Raw genomic sequence first — 17,345 nt, forward strand, 5'->3', positions numbered from 1 at the left:
ATTTACTTTAATATAATCCTTGCAAAAGTCCTATGAGGCAAATGTTATCTTCCTCATTTTACAGGCAGGGAAACCAAGACCGAAAGGGGCTAAGTCCTTGATCAAGGTCATCCAGCCAGGAAGTCGGGGTACCCAGTGGGTGACGGTGAAGACCCACGCCGCACCCTGCAGTGACATCCCTCTGTGTTTCCGGCTGAAGCATCTCCTCTCTCTGCTCAAATGACCTGCCCACTTTCTCCACTGTCCTGGGAGCTCCCTCAAGGCAGCGACCTGGCATAGGCATCGGTATCCTTTGAACTCCCACGGCGCTGGGCGCGGAGCCGGCATCCAACAAACCCTCGGTGCTGATGGATTGATTGACAGCTGCTGTGGGTGGAGGTGACGGTGAGGTGGCTCGTGGTTATTGCACACACTCTGAGCACGGGTCCTCGCCAGACACGGCCGCCTTCGGTCCTTACGGCAGTCAGCGCATCGGCTGCCACTAGGCGAGCAGCTCGCACGGGCTGCAGATGGGGTCTGAGTCACAGGTTTCCCTGACTCCAAAAACCCACGTCCTGTCTACACCGCGGGAGGCCCATCAGTGGAAAGGGGGCCGCTCTGGAAGGCACCCACGGCTGAGCCTCCTGGGTTTGCGGCCCCGGCCCCCGAGAGGCGGGAGCGGAGGGGTGGGCTTCAGTGCCAGGGGCTGTATCCAGGGATGGGAAGGCATTTGGGGAAACTGAGGCTCTGGTCCCAAGCGTATTCCCACCTGTTCAGATGTTTGAGGTTAATTAAAGGACAGCGATCGCCACATGGAATTTTTACCCATGGTTGCTGAATCGGCAACAATCTGTGCCAAGGCGACTGCCGGGTCCGGACAGAACCGGCGGATTCTGCTCGCGTTTTTGCTGCGAGGGAAGAGGATTACGGCCGACCGAGTAGACCGCGAGCTTCAGGCCTGGAGCGGAGACCGGAGAGTTCCTGGTCTAGGTATGTTTAGTGCCTTTGTTCTAATGACACCTGTGGTTTTTCCTCCCCCTTTCTCAATTGGGAAGGGAGGAAGGAGTAGCTCCTGAGTCACCTGCCCATGGGGCAGACTGGCCAGCTGGGTGGCGTGTGCTTGCGGAGGGGGACGCAGGACACTGACCAGGGGTCCACCGCAGGGCAGTGCTAGAGCCTGTGTCTCGGGGCCCCCCAGGTTCTTTCTCTGCTGTGAGGAACATGGGCTCTGGCACCCCATGTACCCTGCAGACAGGCATGCCTGACCCCCACCCGCCTTGGGTTAATCCCCTATTTTGCTTGACTGAGAGTCAAGATGCAGGAGGGCTGCACCCACACCAGCTAAGCTCACTTAAATCGCCGCAGGTAATTCGATAGACGTGTTGGCCGGCACCCGCCGCGGGGGTTTGCCCAGCCGGAGCCGTGGAGGCGGTGGGAAACAACCTCGAGTGGCTGGGGTGCGCAGGCGGCCTCGTTTCCCCCCCGGGGGGGGGGAGGACAGCACAGCCCCAGCTCCGCAACTCACACTGGAAGACTGGGTGGCGCCTGCCAGGTGCTCAGGTGACACTTCCCCCCCCCCACCGCTCCCTCCAAAGAGGGACAAACGTCTCAGCAGCGGGGCCTCGGGCAGAGCCAACCTGTGTACCGGCGGCTCTGCCCCACAGGGACGGGGCGTCTCGCTCCCATCGAGACTGTGCGCCAGGGTGGCCCCCTCCCGCCAGCCCCCCTCCCGCCCACCCGGGTTAGGGCTCGGGCACATGGTTTCCCATGCTGGGAACAGAGGGAACAAGGGCCTTTCAAGGGACACAAGTGGCTTTATAGAGTGAGTTTTGTGGGCCGCGTGCAGAAACTGACCACGTGCAGAAGAAGGCTGCCCAGGGGCCAGCTGCGAAGGAGAGACCTCTAGGTTCTTTCATCGTGGTGAGGACTGAGAGCTCCGACTTCAGATAAGCAGCACAAACAAGCCTCGGCCCAAGTGGGAACTGGCTCTGCCCCCTTCCTTTGCTTTTCTAAGTCATCAAAGCCAAGTTCCTAAAGCCTGGCTGTCTCTCGGTGCTTTCTGATGGCTTCATTGTTTTGTTTATTGTGCTTACGGCAAGTGCTAACAGACCGCTTTCAAAGCCTGTTGATATTTCGGTTGTTTCTGAATGGCCCTTCTGTTTTTCTGCATCTGGACAGCATTACAGTCTGGCCCCGGGGAACCACCGGGTTCCTATAAAAGTGTACCAGGTCCCCCTTGTGCAGAAGACCCCGGCCACGACAAGACCAGACACCCCGTCTGGGCGGGAACCCACACGGACGATCAGAGCAGCATCACGAGGTGCGTTCGGCTGCCAGGAAGGCGGGCCCGGGCGGGGCAGGGGCCGGCGGGCGTTGCCAAGTGGGCGGTGGGTGTTCTCCTGCCACGGACGGACGGCTGTGACCTTCCCTCGGGAAGGGCTCGAACTGGCAGAGTGCCTGGCACGGGGCGATGCCACTAGGCGTCTGTTGCCCGTAGGTTCTCTCTCCCCTCCCTGCCTTCTGATTCCAAGGGGCCTGGCCACCCACCAGCACGGTGGACAAACAGGGGCTTCCTGGAGCCTGGACAGGGAACGAGGGCTGGAAAAGGGAGAAGAGCCTGGAACACAGGGAGGCGGGGAGGAGGCAGGGCTCTCCCGGGGGACCGCCCGCTACGTTGTCCAAAGTGCTGCAGCGGGACTCGTGGGGTGGACGTGTCCTCCCAAGGCTCTTTCTCTGGTGCTCCTGGCCTTTGCCCTTTCTACCTCGGCTCTGTGCCCACCCGGCCCTCCTCGGCCCCTGCACACACCACACCAGAACGCTTGCAGCCCTGCGCGAAGCCGGGCTCCGGGGACCAGCTCCGACGGGAAGGGAGCTACTCACACAGGCTCGCTCCCCTTTACAAGCTCAGCACACAGTCCGACCTGTTTTATGGAAGGCCTCCTCTGCTTTCTTCCTTTCCGAGCTGCCTGAGATTTTCTTAAGTGCAGCACGACCCCGACCAGCCTGTAGAGGGTCTTCTCTGGTTTGGCTCCGGGGATTGCCGGGCCCCTTCCGAGTGCTCTCCCGCCAGCTCTGTGGCTGCGGTGGGTGTGTGTCGGGGGTCAGGCCTGACCTCGCAGCCCCCCCGGGCTCGCTCTAAGCGTCAGGGGGGACGGGGGTTGACGGGGACCGAGCGAGCTTCGTGGCCATGCTGCAGTTAGAGGAGAAGCGGGTAGTCCAGAGGAGGGAAAAGGTCAGCTGCCCGCTGGTTCTAGAAAAGACCTGCACTCTAAGCGTTCGTGCACAGAAACACGCCGCGCTGGGGCGGGGCCGGGCGGCCCGAGTGACGGGCCGGCACCCACTCGGCCTCCGAGTCCTCAGTTTCCCCATGGCTGCCGCACGTGCTAGCTTTTCCTGCCAGCTTTCACGGTCTTGCTGAAAATGCTCCTTCATGCTGCAGGTCCTTTGTGAAGTCTTAGCGTCCTCAGAACTGCGTGTGTTTCTGCAGGTACTGGAGCCCATCGGGGACCCTCATCCGCCACTGGTGGGGCCACTGTGCTTCTCGGGGCAGGAATTGTGTCGGCCGGCCGCGGTCCCAGCAGGGAGGAAGGTGGGCGAGACGCTGGGTCCAGGCCCAGGCACACCGTGGCCGGCGGGGCTGAGCACGCCGTGCACAGAGGCAGGAATATTCTAGAAGGGCGTGTCTTGAATCCCATGTGATTCCCTGCAACACGTGAGATGGAGAACGGTCGTCCTGTCTCTGCCACGGGCTCGTGTGTGTGTGTGTGAACACGTGTCACTCTGACAAATTTTAAACTTTATGTGGCAGTTTCTTTCTCACCAGGGTCTCTCCTTGTGTGAAACTTTAATTTTATAGCTTCGGCTGTTAATTCATCACGGGCACCACCATCAATAAGCATTTATCGAGCCTTCACGGGGCCCGGCGTGTTGAAATAGGAACTATATATCTGACTCCAGAGGCGTCAGGAGCAGATGGGGGTAGATTTGGGGAGCGGTGGGGGAAATCCCTTTGGGATCTCTTGCAGCTCTGAGGCTTCGTGACTCTAACTGGAGTGATGGGGTCTGCTGGGCAAGGTCAGGCGGTCAGCTCAGACGGGACAAGGGGGCTTCGAGGGACGTGGGGCCCCCACAAAGCAGCGCCCGCTGAAATCCCACCCAGAGCCGGCAACGCGGCCCTCAGTTCTGCACGCACGTGCCCGTTTTGGGGTCCCGGGCTGCCGAGGGGGGGCGAGTGGATCTTCTAGGCCTTTCGCTCGGGCCCCGCAGAAGTCACTGCTTGCTGATTGAGCCGGGGTCCGCCGCCACTCGATTCTGGGGTTTAGAAGGAGCACAGAGCCCGGGAGAGTTTGGAGTCTCTCCATGTTTGGTGCAGGAGAGGACACCGAGTCTCCTGTTTCCCTGGCTTTTCAGGGGCACCCTGGAGGGACCCCCTCCCTCCACCCCGTGCGGTGGGGCCTGAGTGCTCGGGCCGGGCGGGGGAGGGCTGCGTGTCCCTCTCGGGGCCCCAGTGAATCAGACCGGAAGCAGCCCGCCTGCCGCTGCAGTGACGCAGGCCTCCTGGGGGGCTTCCTTCGGCGTTATGAAGATGAACACAGCTCTGAGAATTCCCTTTGGACCTGGCTCCGTGCTAATTGCCTCCATATTTATGGGAAAAGGGGGGGGGTGCAGTGGGAGCCTGTTTAGCGGAGCCTGGCAGCTTCAGGAGAGAGGCCTGTCTGTGGCCAGAGTCGTGAACGGTGGGTCTGAGCTCAGCTCCCTGTCGCCGGGCAAGCAAGATGCTCATTATTGTTATTGTTATTATTATTATTACTATTCCCTTTGTCCAAAAGAGGAGCTGAAACAGACACCTGGAGTGGCTCTGTGCCCAGGTGACACCGCCAGGACCGGAGCCACGGAGTCCGGCTCTCCCGCCTCCCGGGGCACAGTTTCCCCACGGCCAGGGGCAGGGCGAGCCCCCCAGCACACCTGGCTTCCCGGTGGGGGTCATGCTCCGTGCCCCGCACGCTGGTGTCCCTGAGGCTGCACTGGTAGAATTAGGGTGAAAGGGGGCTGAGGGGGAGGCGAGGAGCCGGGGGATACTGCCACGTTCCGCGAGGATGCGCTAGTTAGACTGTGGGCTAGTTGCCCAGCCTCCCCAAGCCTCAGTTTCCCTATCTGTAAAGTGAAGATCGCAGCGGCAACTGTCTGGGAGGACTGCTGAGGGCAGCGGCTGAAGCAACAATGCATGCAAAGAGGTTTGCGTCATGCCTGGAACAAAAGTGGGTGATTCACAAACGAGGTGAGGTGTCGTTGAGGGAGGTCTGGCGGTCGAGGAGGCAGGCGCCGGCTGCCTGAGCCCAGAGAGTTCCCAGAGAGTGACAGCCCCCGCCACGCCGGGTCCTTTGATCAGGGGACGGGCTCCAGGGCTAGTCACCGGGCTCCAGTGCTAGTCACCGGAGGTTCCCGCCTTGGGGGGCTGGGCTGATGTGACTTCCTCGTCCCTTGGGACGGCGGTCACTCGGTGAAGGGCTCGGTGCGGGAGAGGTTCCCGGGGTCCGCGGGGGACGGCCCTGGGGACAGCTGGAGCTGCTGCCTTGCCTGCCGAAGGCCAGCGGGGCCGTCGCCTGCGGGCAGAGCGGAAGCCACACGGGCCAGGCAGGGCGTGCCGGGATCTCGGCTCGGCTTCCCATCCAGCCTCTGCTGGTGCCCGCTTCCCCATGAAGCCATTATGTACCCGGAGAATTAATCACGCCGTTAGGTAAGCATTATGGCACTTTTATGGCAGCTTTGAAGCTAATCTGTCATAATGCCTGCTGGATTATCATGACTTCTTGCAGTTGTGATTCATTAACTCGCGGCCTAATAGTGATTCTATTAAACGGCTTCCATCCCTGTTTGCCCCGACATGTCCCCGTATCTGCTCCATTGTGCCCGGCGGCGGTGGCGTGACGGGCAACCTGTGTGGTCCCGAAGTAGGAGCCCCAGCAAGAGACGGACAGGTCCCCCCGGCGGCTCGACACCGCCCAGCCCTGCGTCCGTCCCCTCCCAAGCTCGCGCTTCTCCTCCCCATTCCGGCTCATCCCGCCGACGGGCATCTGCCGGACTTCTCAGTCGATTCTAGCGAGGAGGCCACAGTGTCTTCCCTGACCCCTGTCCCTGCCTTCCCGAGGCCAGACCGCGCCGAGAAGAAGCGGCGCTGTGTAGGCTGCTGGATCCTGCGGGGCCTACCCGGGGCGGAAGTGGGTTTGGGGCCGGGGGAGAGAAACAGGAGCACACCGCTGAAGAAACCTGGTCACTGTCACCCACGGCTGGGGCTGCCACCGTTCCCAAGACCCCTCGGCGAGGTTTTCAGCCAGAGATGCTTCTCCCGGGCTGGCTGTGCTCTGCAAGGGTCAGCTGCAGGCCACGGCTTGACGGATGGCTGGGAGCAGCAGGAAAAAGAAAGCCGGGGAGAAGGGGCCCGCGGGGGCGGCCCAGGAGGAAGCCGGTGGAGACCGGAGAGCAGGCTCTGTCCTGGTGGAGGCTCGGGAGGGCGTCCCGCCCCTCACACCTCTCCATCCATCAAGCCCGCACTGATACCTCAACAGTTTGCGACCCCTCCCCCTGCCCCTCCTCTCCACCGGCTCACCAGCCCTGACCCTCCCGCCCCCTTGGGCCACGCTGCCTGGGAGATGATGGATGGCTCTCCTCCCCGAGCTGGGGACACACGCGCAGGTAGAGCTGGGGTCAAACCCAGGGCAGCCTTGGTGACCCAGCCACCGAGGCCAAGCCACCCTGCGTTCCCAGCAGCAGCAGGTGCTTCGGGGGTATAGAAATAGAAGCGAGAGAGGAAACAAGGAGCGAATTCCAGCTATATAGGGAGGAAAGGGGGGAGGAGGAAAAAGAAAAAAAAAGCCCAAATCGAAACCAAAAACCTTCTCTGCATCCTGAGGTCTTCCAAGACTTCTGAAAAATCTCGAGCAGGGCGCAGTGTCTGCCGTGCGCAGTTTCGACGCCGCCTGCTCCAATCCATCTGTGTTTTCTCACGCCTGTGCGCTCAGAGCACCGCCGAAATGAAAAACAAGTTAAAAAATACATGGATGTATATATAGTGAGGCTGAGAAGGAGAGGACAGTACCCTGCAGCCTGTGCAGCCTGTATTTGCATTTTTATTTTTTTATTTTTTTTTTGCCAGTGTTTGTTGTAAGGAAAAGTGTATAAAAATAAGCCCCAGACAACTGGAGTAAATACTCTCAACACATCAGCCGACTGCAGGCAGGAGCCAACGCTGCCATCCTTCCAGTCTCTGGGCAGCCACCGCGGGGAAGGAAGGAGCTTTGCCCGGTTTCCCGGCTTCCAGGGCACTGCCTGGCGTTCGTTCTCGAGGACGCTGGCTCTTCTGCCGGGCCGGGCCTCAGCGCGGACGCGCTGGCCGGCCCGGCCATGAGCGGGGCATTGAGACGCCCCTTCTCAGGGCCTCGGGATAACAGGAAAGGGATGAACAGTAGCCCAGGAATGGTGTGTGTGCGTGTGCTTGTGTGTATGTGTGCGCGTGTGCATGTGTGCGTGTGCATGTGCACGTGTGCATGTGTGTATGTGTGTGCGTGTGCATGTGCACGCGTGTGCGTGTGTGCATGTGTGTACATGTGTGCATGTGCCTGCGCATGTGCACGTGCATGTGCACGTGTGTGCATGTGTGTGCATGTGTGCATGTGTGTACATGTGTGTGCATATGTGTGTGTGTTTGCATGTGTGTGTGTGCGTGTGCAGGGGCTGCCGGTGCCGGAGAGGCCTAAGACTGCTGCCAGGAGGCCTGGGTGCGAATCCAGCTCAGTGTTGGCGAACTCGTCCTTGGCCTTGAGGGCTGGGGAAGCCCGCCCCCGAACACCAGCGTGGCCGGGCACCCCCGCGGCCTGGCAGGGGCGCCCCAGACGTCGCCCTTCTCCGAACTTCCGGAGGCCGAGTCAGAAGGCCCAGGAGGGAGGCTGCGGCGGGTCGAGCTGTGAGTGAGCTGCAGGGAGCGCGGGATGGTCATGCCCTGGGGCCACGCGGGAGAAAGGGCAGACAGAGAAGAGGAAATGGAGGAAAGCAGGCGTGGGAAGGCGGGTGGAGAGAGGGCAGAGAATGCTGCCAGGAAGATCCGAGAGATTGGTGGTCACGGGACAGGAGTCAGCGGGGAGAGGGGGGAGAGGGAATTTAATGAGGGCAACTTGAAGGCCTTGCTCGCCCACAGCTGGCGGGGTGCCGGGTTTGATCTCCTTGGAGTCGGGTGGTCTGATTAACCGCGGCTGGTGGAGGAGGGTGGACACCTGGCCCCGCTGCTGCGGAGCTCTTTGATCTGCAGGGCTTCTCAGGGCCGTGGGAGGGGGTGCCTGGCTGTGGGGCTCTGGGGGCACCCAGGCCTCGCTGGGGCTCCCTGGGAAGGAAGCGGGGGAGGCCAGGGGAGCCGCCCCCCCAGAGCCGCTGGGGGCGTGGGGCAGGCCAGGAGGGGGCCACAGGCTCCTGGAGTCCTGAGGCTTGTGGGGACAGAGCCCGAGAGAGAGAGAGAGAGACAGAGAGAGACAGAGAGAGACAGAGAGAGAGAGAGAGACAGAGAGAGAGAGAGAGAGAGACAGAGAGACAGAGAGAGACAGAGACAGAGAGAGACAGACAGAGAGAGAGGTTTGAGAGGGAGCGTGGGGTGGAGGGGAAGCTCATGATCTCGGGGTGACTCGACAGTGAGGGTCCCCCACGCTGTGCTCTCTTTCTCTGCAAGGAAATAGCTGAACGGTGAGGACGCAAACAGCGGCTTGCACAGAATCGGGCTGTGCTGCGGGGCCGCGGGGCCGCTGGTTCCGCCAGGGAGCGAGCTCTTTCTAGGGGTGCGGGGAGAAGGGAGGTGCAGGGCTCCCTGGAACTGGCTCCATTTTATACATGTTGGATGGAAACAGATTTGAGAAAAGAAAGCAACATATTGCCAAAAAAAAAAAAAAACCTCTAGAAGAAGGAAAAAAGGAACTAAAACCCTAATGCCCTTAAAAAAGAAAACCAAAAAAAAATAAAAAAATAAAAAAAAATTTCATAAATTATGTCTTTGGACTAAATCCATTGGTGTTCCGCCAATTTCAAATAATAGTGTAACTTGATTAAAAAAACTTTACAGGATTTAAAGTTGTTGGCTTCTCTGACTCCTCCCCAGACTTCTCCTTAAGTCACTGTCTACACCAGGCTAATTTGTTCTCGGATTCCTTAATCCTCTGCGAGTCGGTGGTGACTCTGTGACTCCGCAGCCATGTTGGAAATGTCTGTGATCTCTTTTGCCGTGACCCCCACCCAGAATTTTCCGGGGCGGCTTGAAACATCACCCTGAAAACGTGCCGCTATTGAAATGCCCTCCGTGTGTGTGTGTGTGTGTGTGTGTGTGTGCGCGTGTGTGTTTGGGGTGTGTGCTTACGTGCAGACTTTTCTAGTTTCACCAAGCACGGTCTCCTTTTGGGCTGCCAAACCGTTACTCACAGCCACCTCGAGGCTCAGAAAAGAAGCGAGTGGGAACCATCCGGGACACGGGCTCCGAGGACTGGTGAGGCACAGAGAGTTCTAGAATCGAGGGGTGCATCTTCTGGCAGCATCGGGTTTTTTTTTTTTTTTTGAGACAGAGTCTCGCTTTGTTGCCCAGGCTAGAGTGAGTGCCGTGGCATCAGCCTAGCTCACAGCAACCTCAAACTCCTGGGCTCAGGCGATCCTCCTGCCTCAGCCTCCCGAGTAGCTGGGACTACAGGCATGCGCCACCATGCCCGGCTAATTTTTTCTATATATATTAGTTGGCCAATTAATTTCTTTCTATTATAGTAGAGACGGGGTCTCGCTCTTGCTCAGGCTGGTTTTGAACTCCTGACCTGGAGCAATCCGCCCGCCTCGGCCTCCCAGAGAGCTAGGATGACAGGCGTGAGCCACCGCGCCCGGCCAGCATCGGGGTTTTGGCGGAATGAGGTCGGCGTGGGTTTTGGGAGACAGCTACGGGGGCCAGTCTCGCACCCAGCGGCCTGAGCTCAAATTCCGGCTCTTCAACTCGGGGACCGGCTGCGTGACCTGGGTACGGCCACTGCATCGATTTCGGAAACGAGATGAGGAAAAATACGGGCCCCACGGGCTTCTCGGGAGGGGGTGACATGCACTGGGACCTGGGAAAGCACCCCGGGCATCCTCGTGTAGCCTTCCATCCGCAGCGGGCGTTTGGACGGCTGCTTATGTCACACAAGCCCGGGTCTCTTTGCACGCCCGTGTTGGCAGCAGGGGTGTTTTCGTTTCAAGCAGGGTTTGCTCGCGGAGGGCGCCAGATAAAGGGGGGGCCCCCGTGCAACCTGCTCCGCTTGGAGCTCCTGGCCATTACTGCTTACTGATGAGCGCGTTTTGTTCCTAAACGTCCCGTTAAACCCAGCCGGAGTCTTCCACCTGGCCGGCCCGGCTCTTCCGGCTGTGGCTCAGGGGGAGCCGCTAGATGCCCCCTCCAGGTGGCGGGGGTCTCTTGGTCGGGGGGCTGCTGCGGCTGGCCTCTCCGGGGAGGCCACCGGGCAGTGTTCTCCGCAAATTTGCACTTTTTTTTTTTTTTGCACTCTCCTTCCTACTTCAGCCTGTTTTGCTTGTTTATAAGAGGAACATTCATTCCTCCAGCCGGGGCCTTCCTGGAGTTTCGTGGCTGTTTTCCCTGCTTGTCAGTAGTCCCCAGACGTGGGGGATTTGCGACTGGTGACAGCCCAAGGGTTGGGGCCGGGAGCCTGGGCTCTGGGTTCCAATGCCTGCTGGCCCAGGACCCATGGGGCGTGGGACCTGCCATCCCTGACGCACAGAGAGCAGGGCTCACCCTCCCAGGGTTGTGGTGAGGCTAAAGAAGCCCTCTGTAAAACTCCTAATCCGTGCCTGGCACATAGTAGGTGCTCAATAAATGATTGTTCTTCTGGCCAGGCGTGGTGGCTCACGCCTGTAATCCCAGCACTTTGGGAGGCTGCGGTGGGAGGATCGCTTGAGGCCAGGAGTTCAAGACCAGCCTGGGCAACACAGTGAGATCTTGTCTCTACAAAAAAGAAAAAGAAAAATATTAGCCGGGCATGGTGGGACCTGCCTGCAGTCCCAGCTACTCAGGAGGTTGAGGCAGGAGGATCTCTTGAGCCCAGGAGTTGCGGTGAGCTATGATCAATCACATCAGTGCACTTCAGGCTGGGCAACAGAGCGAGAGCCTGTCTCGAAAAAAAAACAAAAACAAAAAGCATAGATGTTTAAAAAAAGATTTATGCTTCTAAGGCCAATGGTCTCAACCCTGGCTGTACATTGAAATGATTAGGGATAGGTAAAATTCCAAGGCCTGGGCCCCGCACCTAGAAATTCTGATTCTATCGGTGTGAAGTTAAATCTTGGCATCCACGGTGTTCTGCGAGTTCTTAGGTGATCCTAACGTGTAGCCGTGACTACGGAACACTGTGCCTGTCAGACCCATGTCCACACGCATCAGCTGGGCATCTCACGAAGGCAGAGTCTGAGTCAGTAGCTGTGGGCAGAGCAGGCCTTCTGGTCCAACAAGCGTGGCAGTGCTGTGCCGCGGCCACACTCTGGAGCAAGTCCCTAACTGTCCCGGCCTCAGGCCCTCCTGCACCTGGCCGCGGCCACACTCCGGAGCAAGTCCCTAACTGTCCCGGCCTCAGGCCCTCCTGCACCTGGCCGTGGCCGTGGCCGTGGGTGGGAGACCGGCGCCGCGGGCGAGGGAGGAAATGCAAGTGGCGGCGGCTGAGGCTGGCTCAGGACGCTCCTGCCAGGTGGCAAGCCTGGAATCTGCAGTCCACTGCACACCCACAATGCACACACACACCCGCACAACACACACACAACACACACACCTACAACACACACACACACAACACACACCCACAATGCACACACACACACCCACAATGCACACACACACCCGCACAACACACACACCACATACACACACAACAACACACACCCACAATGCACACACACACACCCACACAACACACACACAACACACACACCTACAACACACACACACACAACAACACACACCCACAATGCACACACACACCCGCACAACACACACACACCACATACACACACAACAACACACACCCACAATGCACACACACACACCCACAATGCACACACACACCCGCACAACACACACACAACACACACACCTACAACACACACACACACAACACACACCCACAATGCACACACACACCCGCACAACACACACACAACACACACACACACCTACAACACACACCCACAATGCACACACACACCGGCACAACACACACACAACACACACACCTACAACACACACACACAACAACACACACCCACAATGCACACACACACCCTCACAACACACACACAACACACACACCTACAACACACACACACAACAGCACACACCCACAATGCACACACACACCCGCACAACACACACAACACACACACCTACAACACACACACACAACAACACACATCCACAATGCACACACACCCTCACAACACACGCACAACACACATACCTACAACACACACACACAACACACACCCACAATGCACACACACACCCTCACAACACACACAACACACACACCTACAACACACACACAACACACACCCACAATGCACACACACACCCGCACAACACACACACAACACACACACCTACAACACACACACACAACAACACACACCCACAATGCACACACACACCCGCACAACACACACACAGCACACACACAACAACACATACCCACAATGCACACACACACCCTCACAACACACACAACACACACACCTACAACACACACACAACACACACCCACAATGCACACACACACCCGCACAACACACACACAACACACACACCTACAACACACACACACAACAACACACACCCACAATGCACACACACACCCGCACAACACACACACAACACACACACCCACAACACACACACACAACACACCCCCACAACACACACACACAACACATACACAACACACACCCACAACACACACACACAACACACACCCACAATGCACACACACACCCGCACAACACACACAACACACACACAACACACACACAACAACACACACAACACACACCCACAATGCACACACACCCACACAACACCCACACAACACACACACACCTACAACACACACCCACAATGCACACACACACACCCCCACAACACACACACCACAACACACCCCCACAACACACACACAGAACACACACACAACACACACCCACAGCACACACCTGCACAACACACACAAAACACACACACCTACAACACACACCCACAATGCACACACACCACACACACAACACACCCCCACAACACACATGCCCACAGCACACACCCACCCACAACACACACACAACACCCCCCCACAACACACATACACCCACCATACACACACACCCGCACAACACACACAAACACAACACCCCCCTACAACACACACACCCACAACGCACACCCACAACACACATACACCCACAACACACCCCCACAACACACATACCCCCACAACACACAACGCACACACTACACACACCCCACAACACACCCCCACAACACACACAACACCCACAACACATCCCCCCACAACACACACACCACACACCCACAACACACACCCACAACACACACAAACACACACATCCACAACACACACCCACAACACACACACAACACATGTACACCCACAGCACACACACACACACACACACACACACACACACACGCGCGGCTCCTCCGGAATCGAGTCTTGGATCCCCATACAGGCAGCGGCCAGGTGTTCCCCAATATCTCACTGGCCTTCCAGGCTCTCTCGTTTATTCTCGAGGATGATGGAGCGAATGAAGGCCTCGTCTACAGAGCGTTAGGGCCCCAGGCCTTGAGTTCAACGCCTGTTTGTGACACCCAACTGGCAAAGGAACCCCTCACCTGGATTCATCCATAGCCCCGTATGCTTACCTGGCCCAACGAACCCCACAGGTGGGCAGGGTAACGGCAGCAAAAGCAGTGCGGCTGCGAGCCAGCAGGTGATAACACCGGCTCAGGGAACCGAGGTTGCGTTTGTTGGAGGGAGACGGGGCCGACCACGGAGCCAGGGGCTTCCGAGAAACGGGAAGGGGCCTTCCGGACGGCTCCCCACCTGGAAGGGCCCTCTCCCCTTAATGAGGGGAGATATACGTGTACACGCTACCGCCCGCTCCCAACACAGTTTCAGAAGGTGCTTGGGAGCAGGCGCTCATGCGGGGGACACGGTGGGAACGGGTTTTCTGGGGAGCAGTGGCATGCTGATACCGTAGTTCATGAACGTGTGGTGCGGCACACCGAGAAAGGAACACCCAGCGCACACAGCTGATGAAGGAGTTAGAGAATGAACTCTGAACACTCAAGGTCCCCTGCAGTCAGGCTACGGCTCAGACCCCGGAAGGGAGAGTGACACACGGCAGGGCTGGCTGGGGCAGCCCGGGGCCACCCCGTGCGCCGTGTGGCATGACCTGGTCAGCAGAGGAACAATCGGGACCACCGTGTAAGAAGAAAGCGCTGGTGTGATCTGTGCTGCAGGGTGTCACTGGTCACTCCGGGAAGAGAATTCTGCCGTGGGGCTGAGGGCTGGGGGCTGACAGCCGGAGCCGCCTGGTGGCCGTGCCCGTGTTTGGTCGGACCGTGCAACTGGGCTTAAGTGGGCTGTTCAGCGAGACAGCACAGAGTTTTTCTCTAGACTGGGATCTTCTAGTCTCGGTGCCTTTTTATCGTCTTCCTAAAGCCGGGTGTCGGTAGACACGGATGTGTGGGCGGGACGAGCCCACCTGCCCGTCACCGTTGAGGTCCTGGGCATCCGGCAGTCAGGCCAGCGGCCCCCTTTCCCCTGTGTGCAGCTTCCTGCAGGCACACGGCTTCTTCTTGCCCGGAGGTGCCGCCCATTCCCGGAAAACCCCAGGATAAGCCCCACGCGAGCTTTCGGCCGGAGCACGTCACATCTGCCCCCAAAACGTCGGGGGGCCCGTTTGCACGCCGACATCGACATGTGCCGTTCCGGAAATCTTGTTTTATTGCTCCTTTCCTCTCCGACAGACCCCCTCCTCTGCCACCTCCTCTCTCCCTCCTTCGGAATCCTGGTCCCAGATGTGACTCTCTCTGTTTCCCTTGGCTGGGAATTTGCCGTTTTCCCATAACCCGTCGGGTTGCCTGTTAGAGAAACCAAAAAAAAAAAAAAAAAAACACGCCAACTTTCTGGGAAGACATCTAATTAAATTCCCAAAGAGGAAAGAGGAAAGCCCCCTCTGAGACAGACAGATACGAGCGACATAACCCATACGATCACGGCGCAGAAAGTGCCCGGGATAAGCCCCGAGAGCCGCCGGTAACATGGTGTTCTGTTTCCTAACGTCCTCTGCAAAGAAGCAGGGCCTGGGTTTAAAATAGCCCTCTGGTAAAAGCGACTATTTAAAGAGTATTGGGGTATGAGAAATGCAAAACAAAGTGTTGTTGATTAAAAACACATGATTTGTTCTCGAGACACGCGTAGCCAGCAAAATCAAATGTGACAGTGTTTTGGCTTTCTTATCCCACAAGACACGATGGTGATTTATCAGAGCGATGTCAGCTGCGGTTAGAAAAAAAGTTTGCTGTGTTGTCTTAATAAAAAGAGGCTTTACCTTGGAGCTGTCAAACTCCCTTCCTCCTCGGGCTTGAGGCAGTGGCTGCCAGGCCCCTGGCCCTCCAGGGAGGGGCGGGGGGCTCTTCTCCAGGGGCAAACCTCTGCGTCTGGGGAGTTCATGAGGCCACAGGGCGTTGCCTGTTTCTGGGTGGAGAAGCAGCGTGGCCTTCGAGCAGGGCGGCAGCTTGCTCCTGCTTCGGTCAGCTTTGCAGGCCGCGTGGACGCGGCCCCAGGTCTGAGCCGGAGCGCGGCTTCACCTGGCCGGGTCGGAGGGTGCCTTTGGGTGGAAGGAAATCCACGGGCGGGGAAGACACCCCAGGCCACCGTCTTCTCCAGGCTCGGGCGCGGGTTTGGTGGTCAGCATGCCGGGTGACCCGCTGGCCGATGATTCGAAAGGTGGGCTGCTAGCAGAACATAAGGAGAATGTCTTCGTCGAAGCTCTTTGGTTATAAGGAAGAGAAACTCCTCAAATTCAAGTAAACAGGATTTTTTTTTTTTTTGAAAGGACACAGCAGTCCATCTCGCAGACATCTAAGAAAAGACAGAGACCATCTGGGCGCGGGAAGTGGGCAGGCAGCGCCCAGGCTGCTCGCTCTGCCTTCCCCCAGCCGAGCGCCTCCTCCCCGCCTCTCCTGCTTCCGGGCCTCCTCGGGGCCGAGCCTCAGGTTTTGCTTCTTCGCGGCTTTGGCTTGCCACACATCACCTGCGCCCCAGTGCCGCACAGGCACGTCCTCGTCTAGGATCGGGGACCTCGTCTAGGATCCAGTCCAGATGCCTGAGACCAGATCCAGTTGCCTTCGTGGAGTCGGGGATCTCTCCCTGGTCCGACGGACGGGCACTCGGGGGCCCTGGGCGAGGTCTTGGGGAGCAGGCGGGGAGCCCTTTTGCCAGGGACTGGCAGTGGGTCAGCGTCTCTGGGAGGGGGTGAGCAGAGAGGAGCCGCGCGTGTTTTCAGGGACACTGCAGAGAGCAACGACGGGTATGTGTTTTACCCTAAGGATCAGAGACGAGCTGAGCGCGACAGCCTGCCACCGCTGTTTGGGACCGCCCCTCCCCCACTGCCCAGGGAGGACAACGATCCCAATGGAAAGGTCACACGCCTGCCCTGAAAGACACACCCAGACAGTGAGAACACGGTATCATTATTTTTAAAGTTAATAATACGGACATTTCTTTCCTAATTATGGAAGAAACACACGAACCATGGCAGAAAACTTGGGAACGCACAAAGATGGAAGTGCAGGAGCACCCTTAATCCGACATAACTGCTGTAACATATTGGTGTGTTTCTCCCTCTATTCTTGTTTCTTTAAGTAGTGGCCCGAGGCTGTGCGAGCGATCTGTGCTCAGGATCTATCGTTTCACTTTAATTATATGTCTTCAGACTCTGTAAGACTTTGGGATTGCTTTCAATTTATTCCCATAATTTTCCCTGAGCACACAGAATTGTTTTCTCCCCCCGGCTCCCTCACCTTTTCCTGCAAGCGGTGGCTCAGAGGGAATCGATATTGGTTAGTAGCTCTGGGCTGCCACCCTGCTCCTGTGCAAGCCGCCACTGTCCTCCTGCCCAGACAGCCACCAGGGCTTCAAAACGCTTCTGCTCTCGTCCCGTCCACTCCCTTCTTCTCGGCGATCTTTTAAAGCCACAAATCTGTTTTCCTCGCTCTCTGCTGAAGAGCCTTGGCTGGT

The 17,345-nt window shown here is 58.1% G+C and overlaps 1 protein-coding gene across 3 annotated transcripts in view; it reads left to right on the forward strand.

The window, feature by feature from the left end:
* Positions 1-415: 415 nt before the first annotated feature.
* The window catches only part of LOC142864132 (uncharacterized), a 65,671-nt gene continuing 48,741 nt past the window's right edge, over positions 416-17,345 (forward strand). Inside the window, exons 1-4 of one of the 3 annotated variants that reach the window (XM_075997295.1) lie at positions 416-969; positions 1,345-1,539; positions 2,158-2,299; positions 3,467-3,769. In XM_075997295.1, coding sequence (XP_075853410.1) covers positions 792-969; positions 1,345-1,539; positions 2,158-2,299; positions 3,467-3,620 — 669 coding nt within the window. In that variant the 5' untranslated portion in view covers positions 416-791 and the 3' untranslated portion in view covers positions 3,621-3,769. Of the gene's footprint in view, positions 970-1,344; positions 1,540-2,157; positions 2,300-3,466; positions 3,770-17,345 lie in introns of those variants that run through there. The other 2 variants (XM_075997294.1, XR_012914709.1) reach the window with 2 other exon arrangements.

This window comes from Microcebus murinus, chromosome 24 (assembly GCF_040939455.1).
Source record: "Microcebus murinus isolate Inina chromosome 24, M.murinus_Inina_mat1.0, whole genome shotgun sequence".
NCBI classification, from domain to species: domain Eukaryota; kingdom Metazoa; phylum Chordata; class Mammalia; order Primates; family Cheirogaleidae; genus Microcebus; species Microcebus murinus.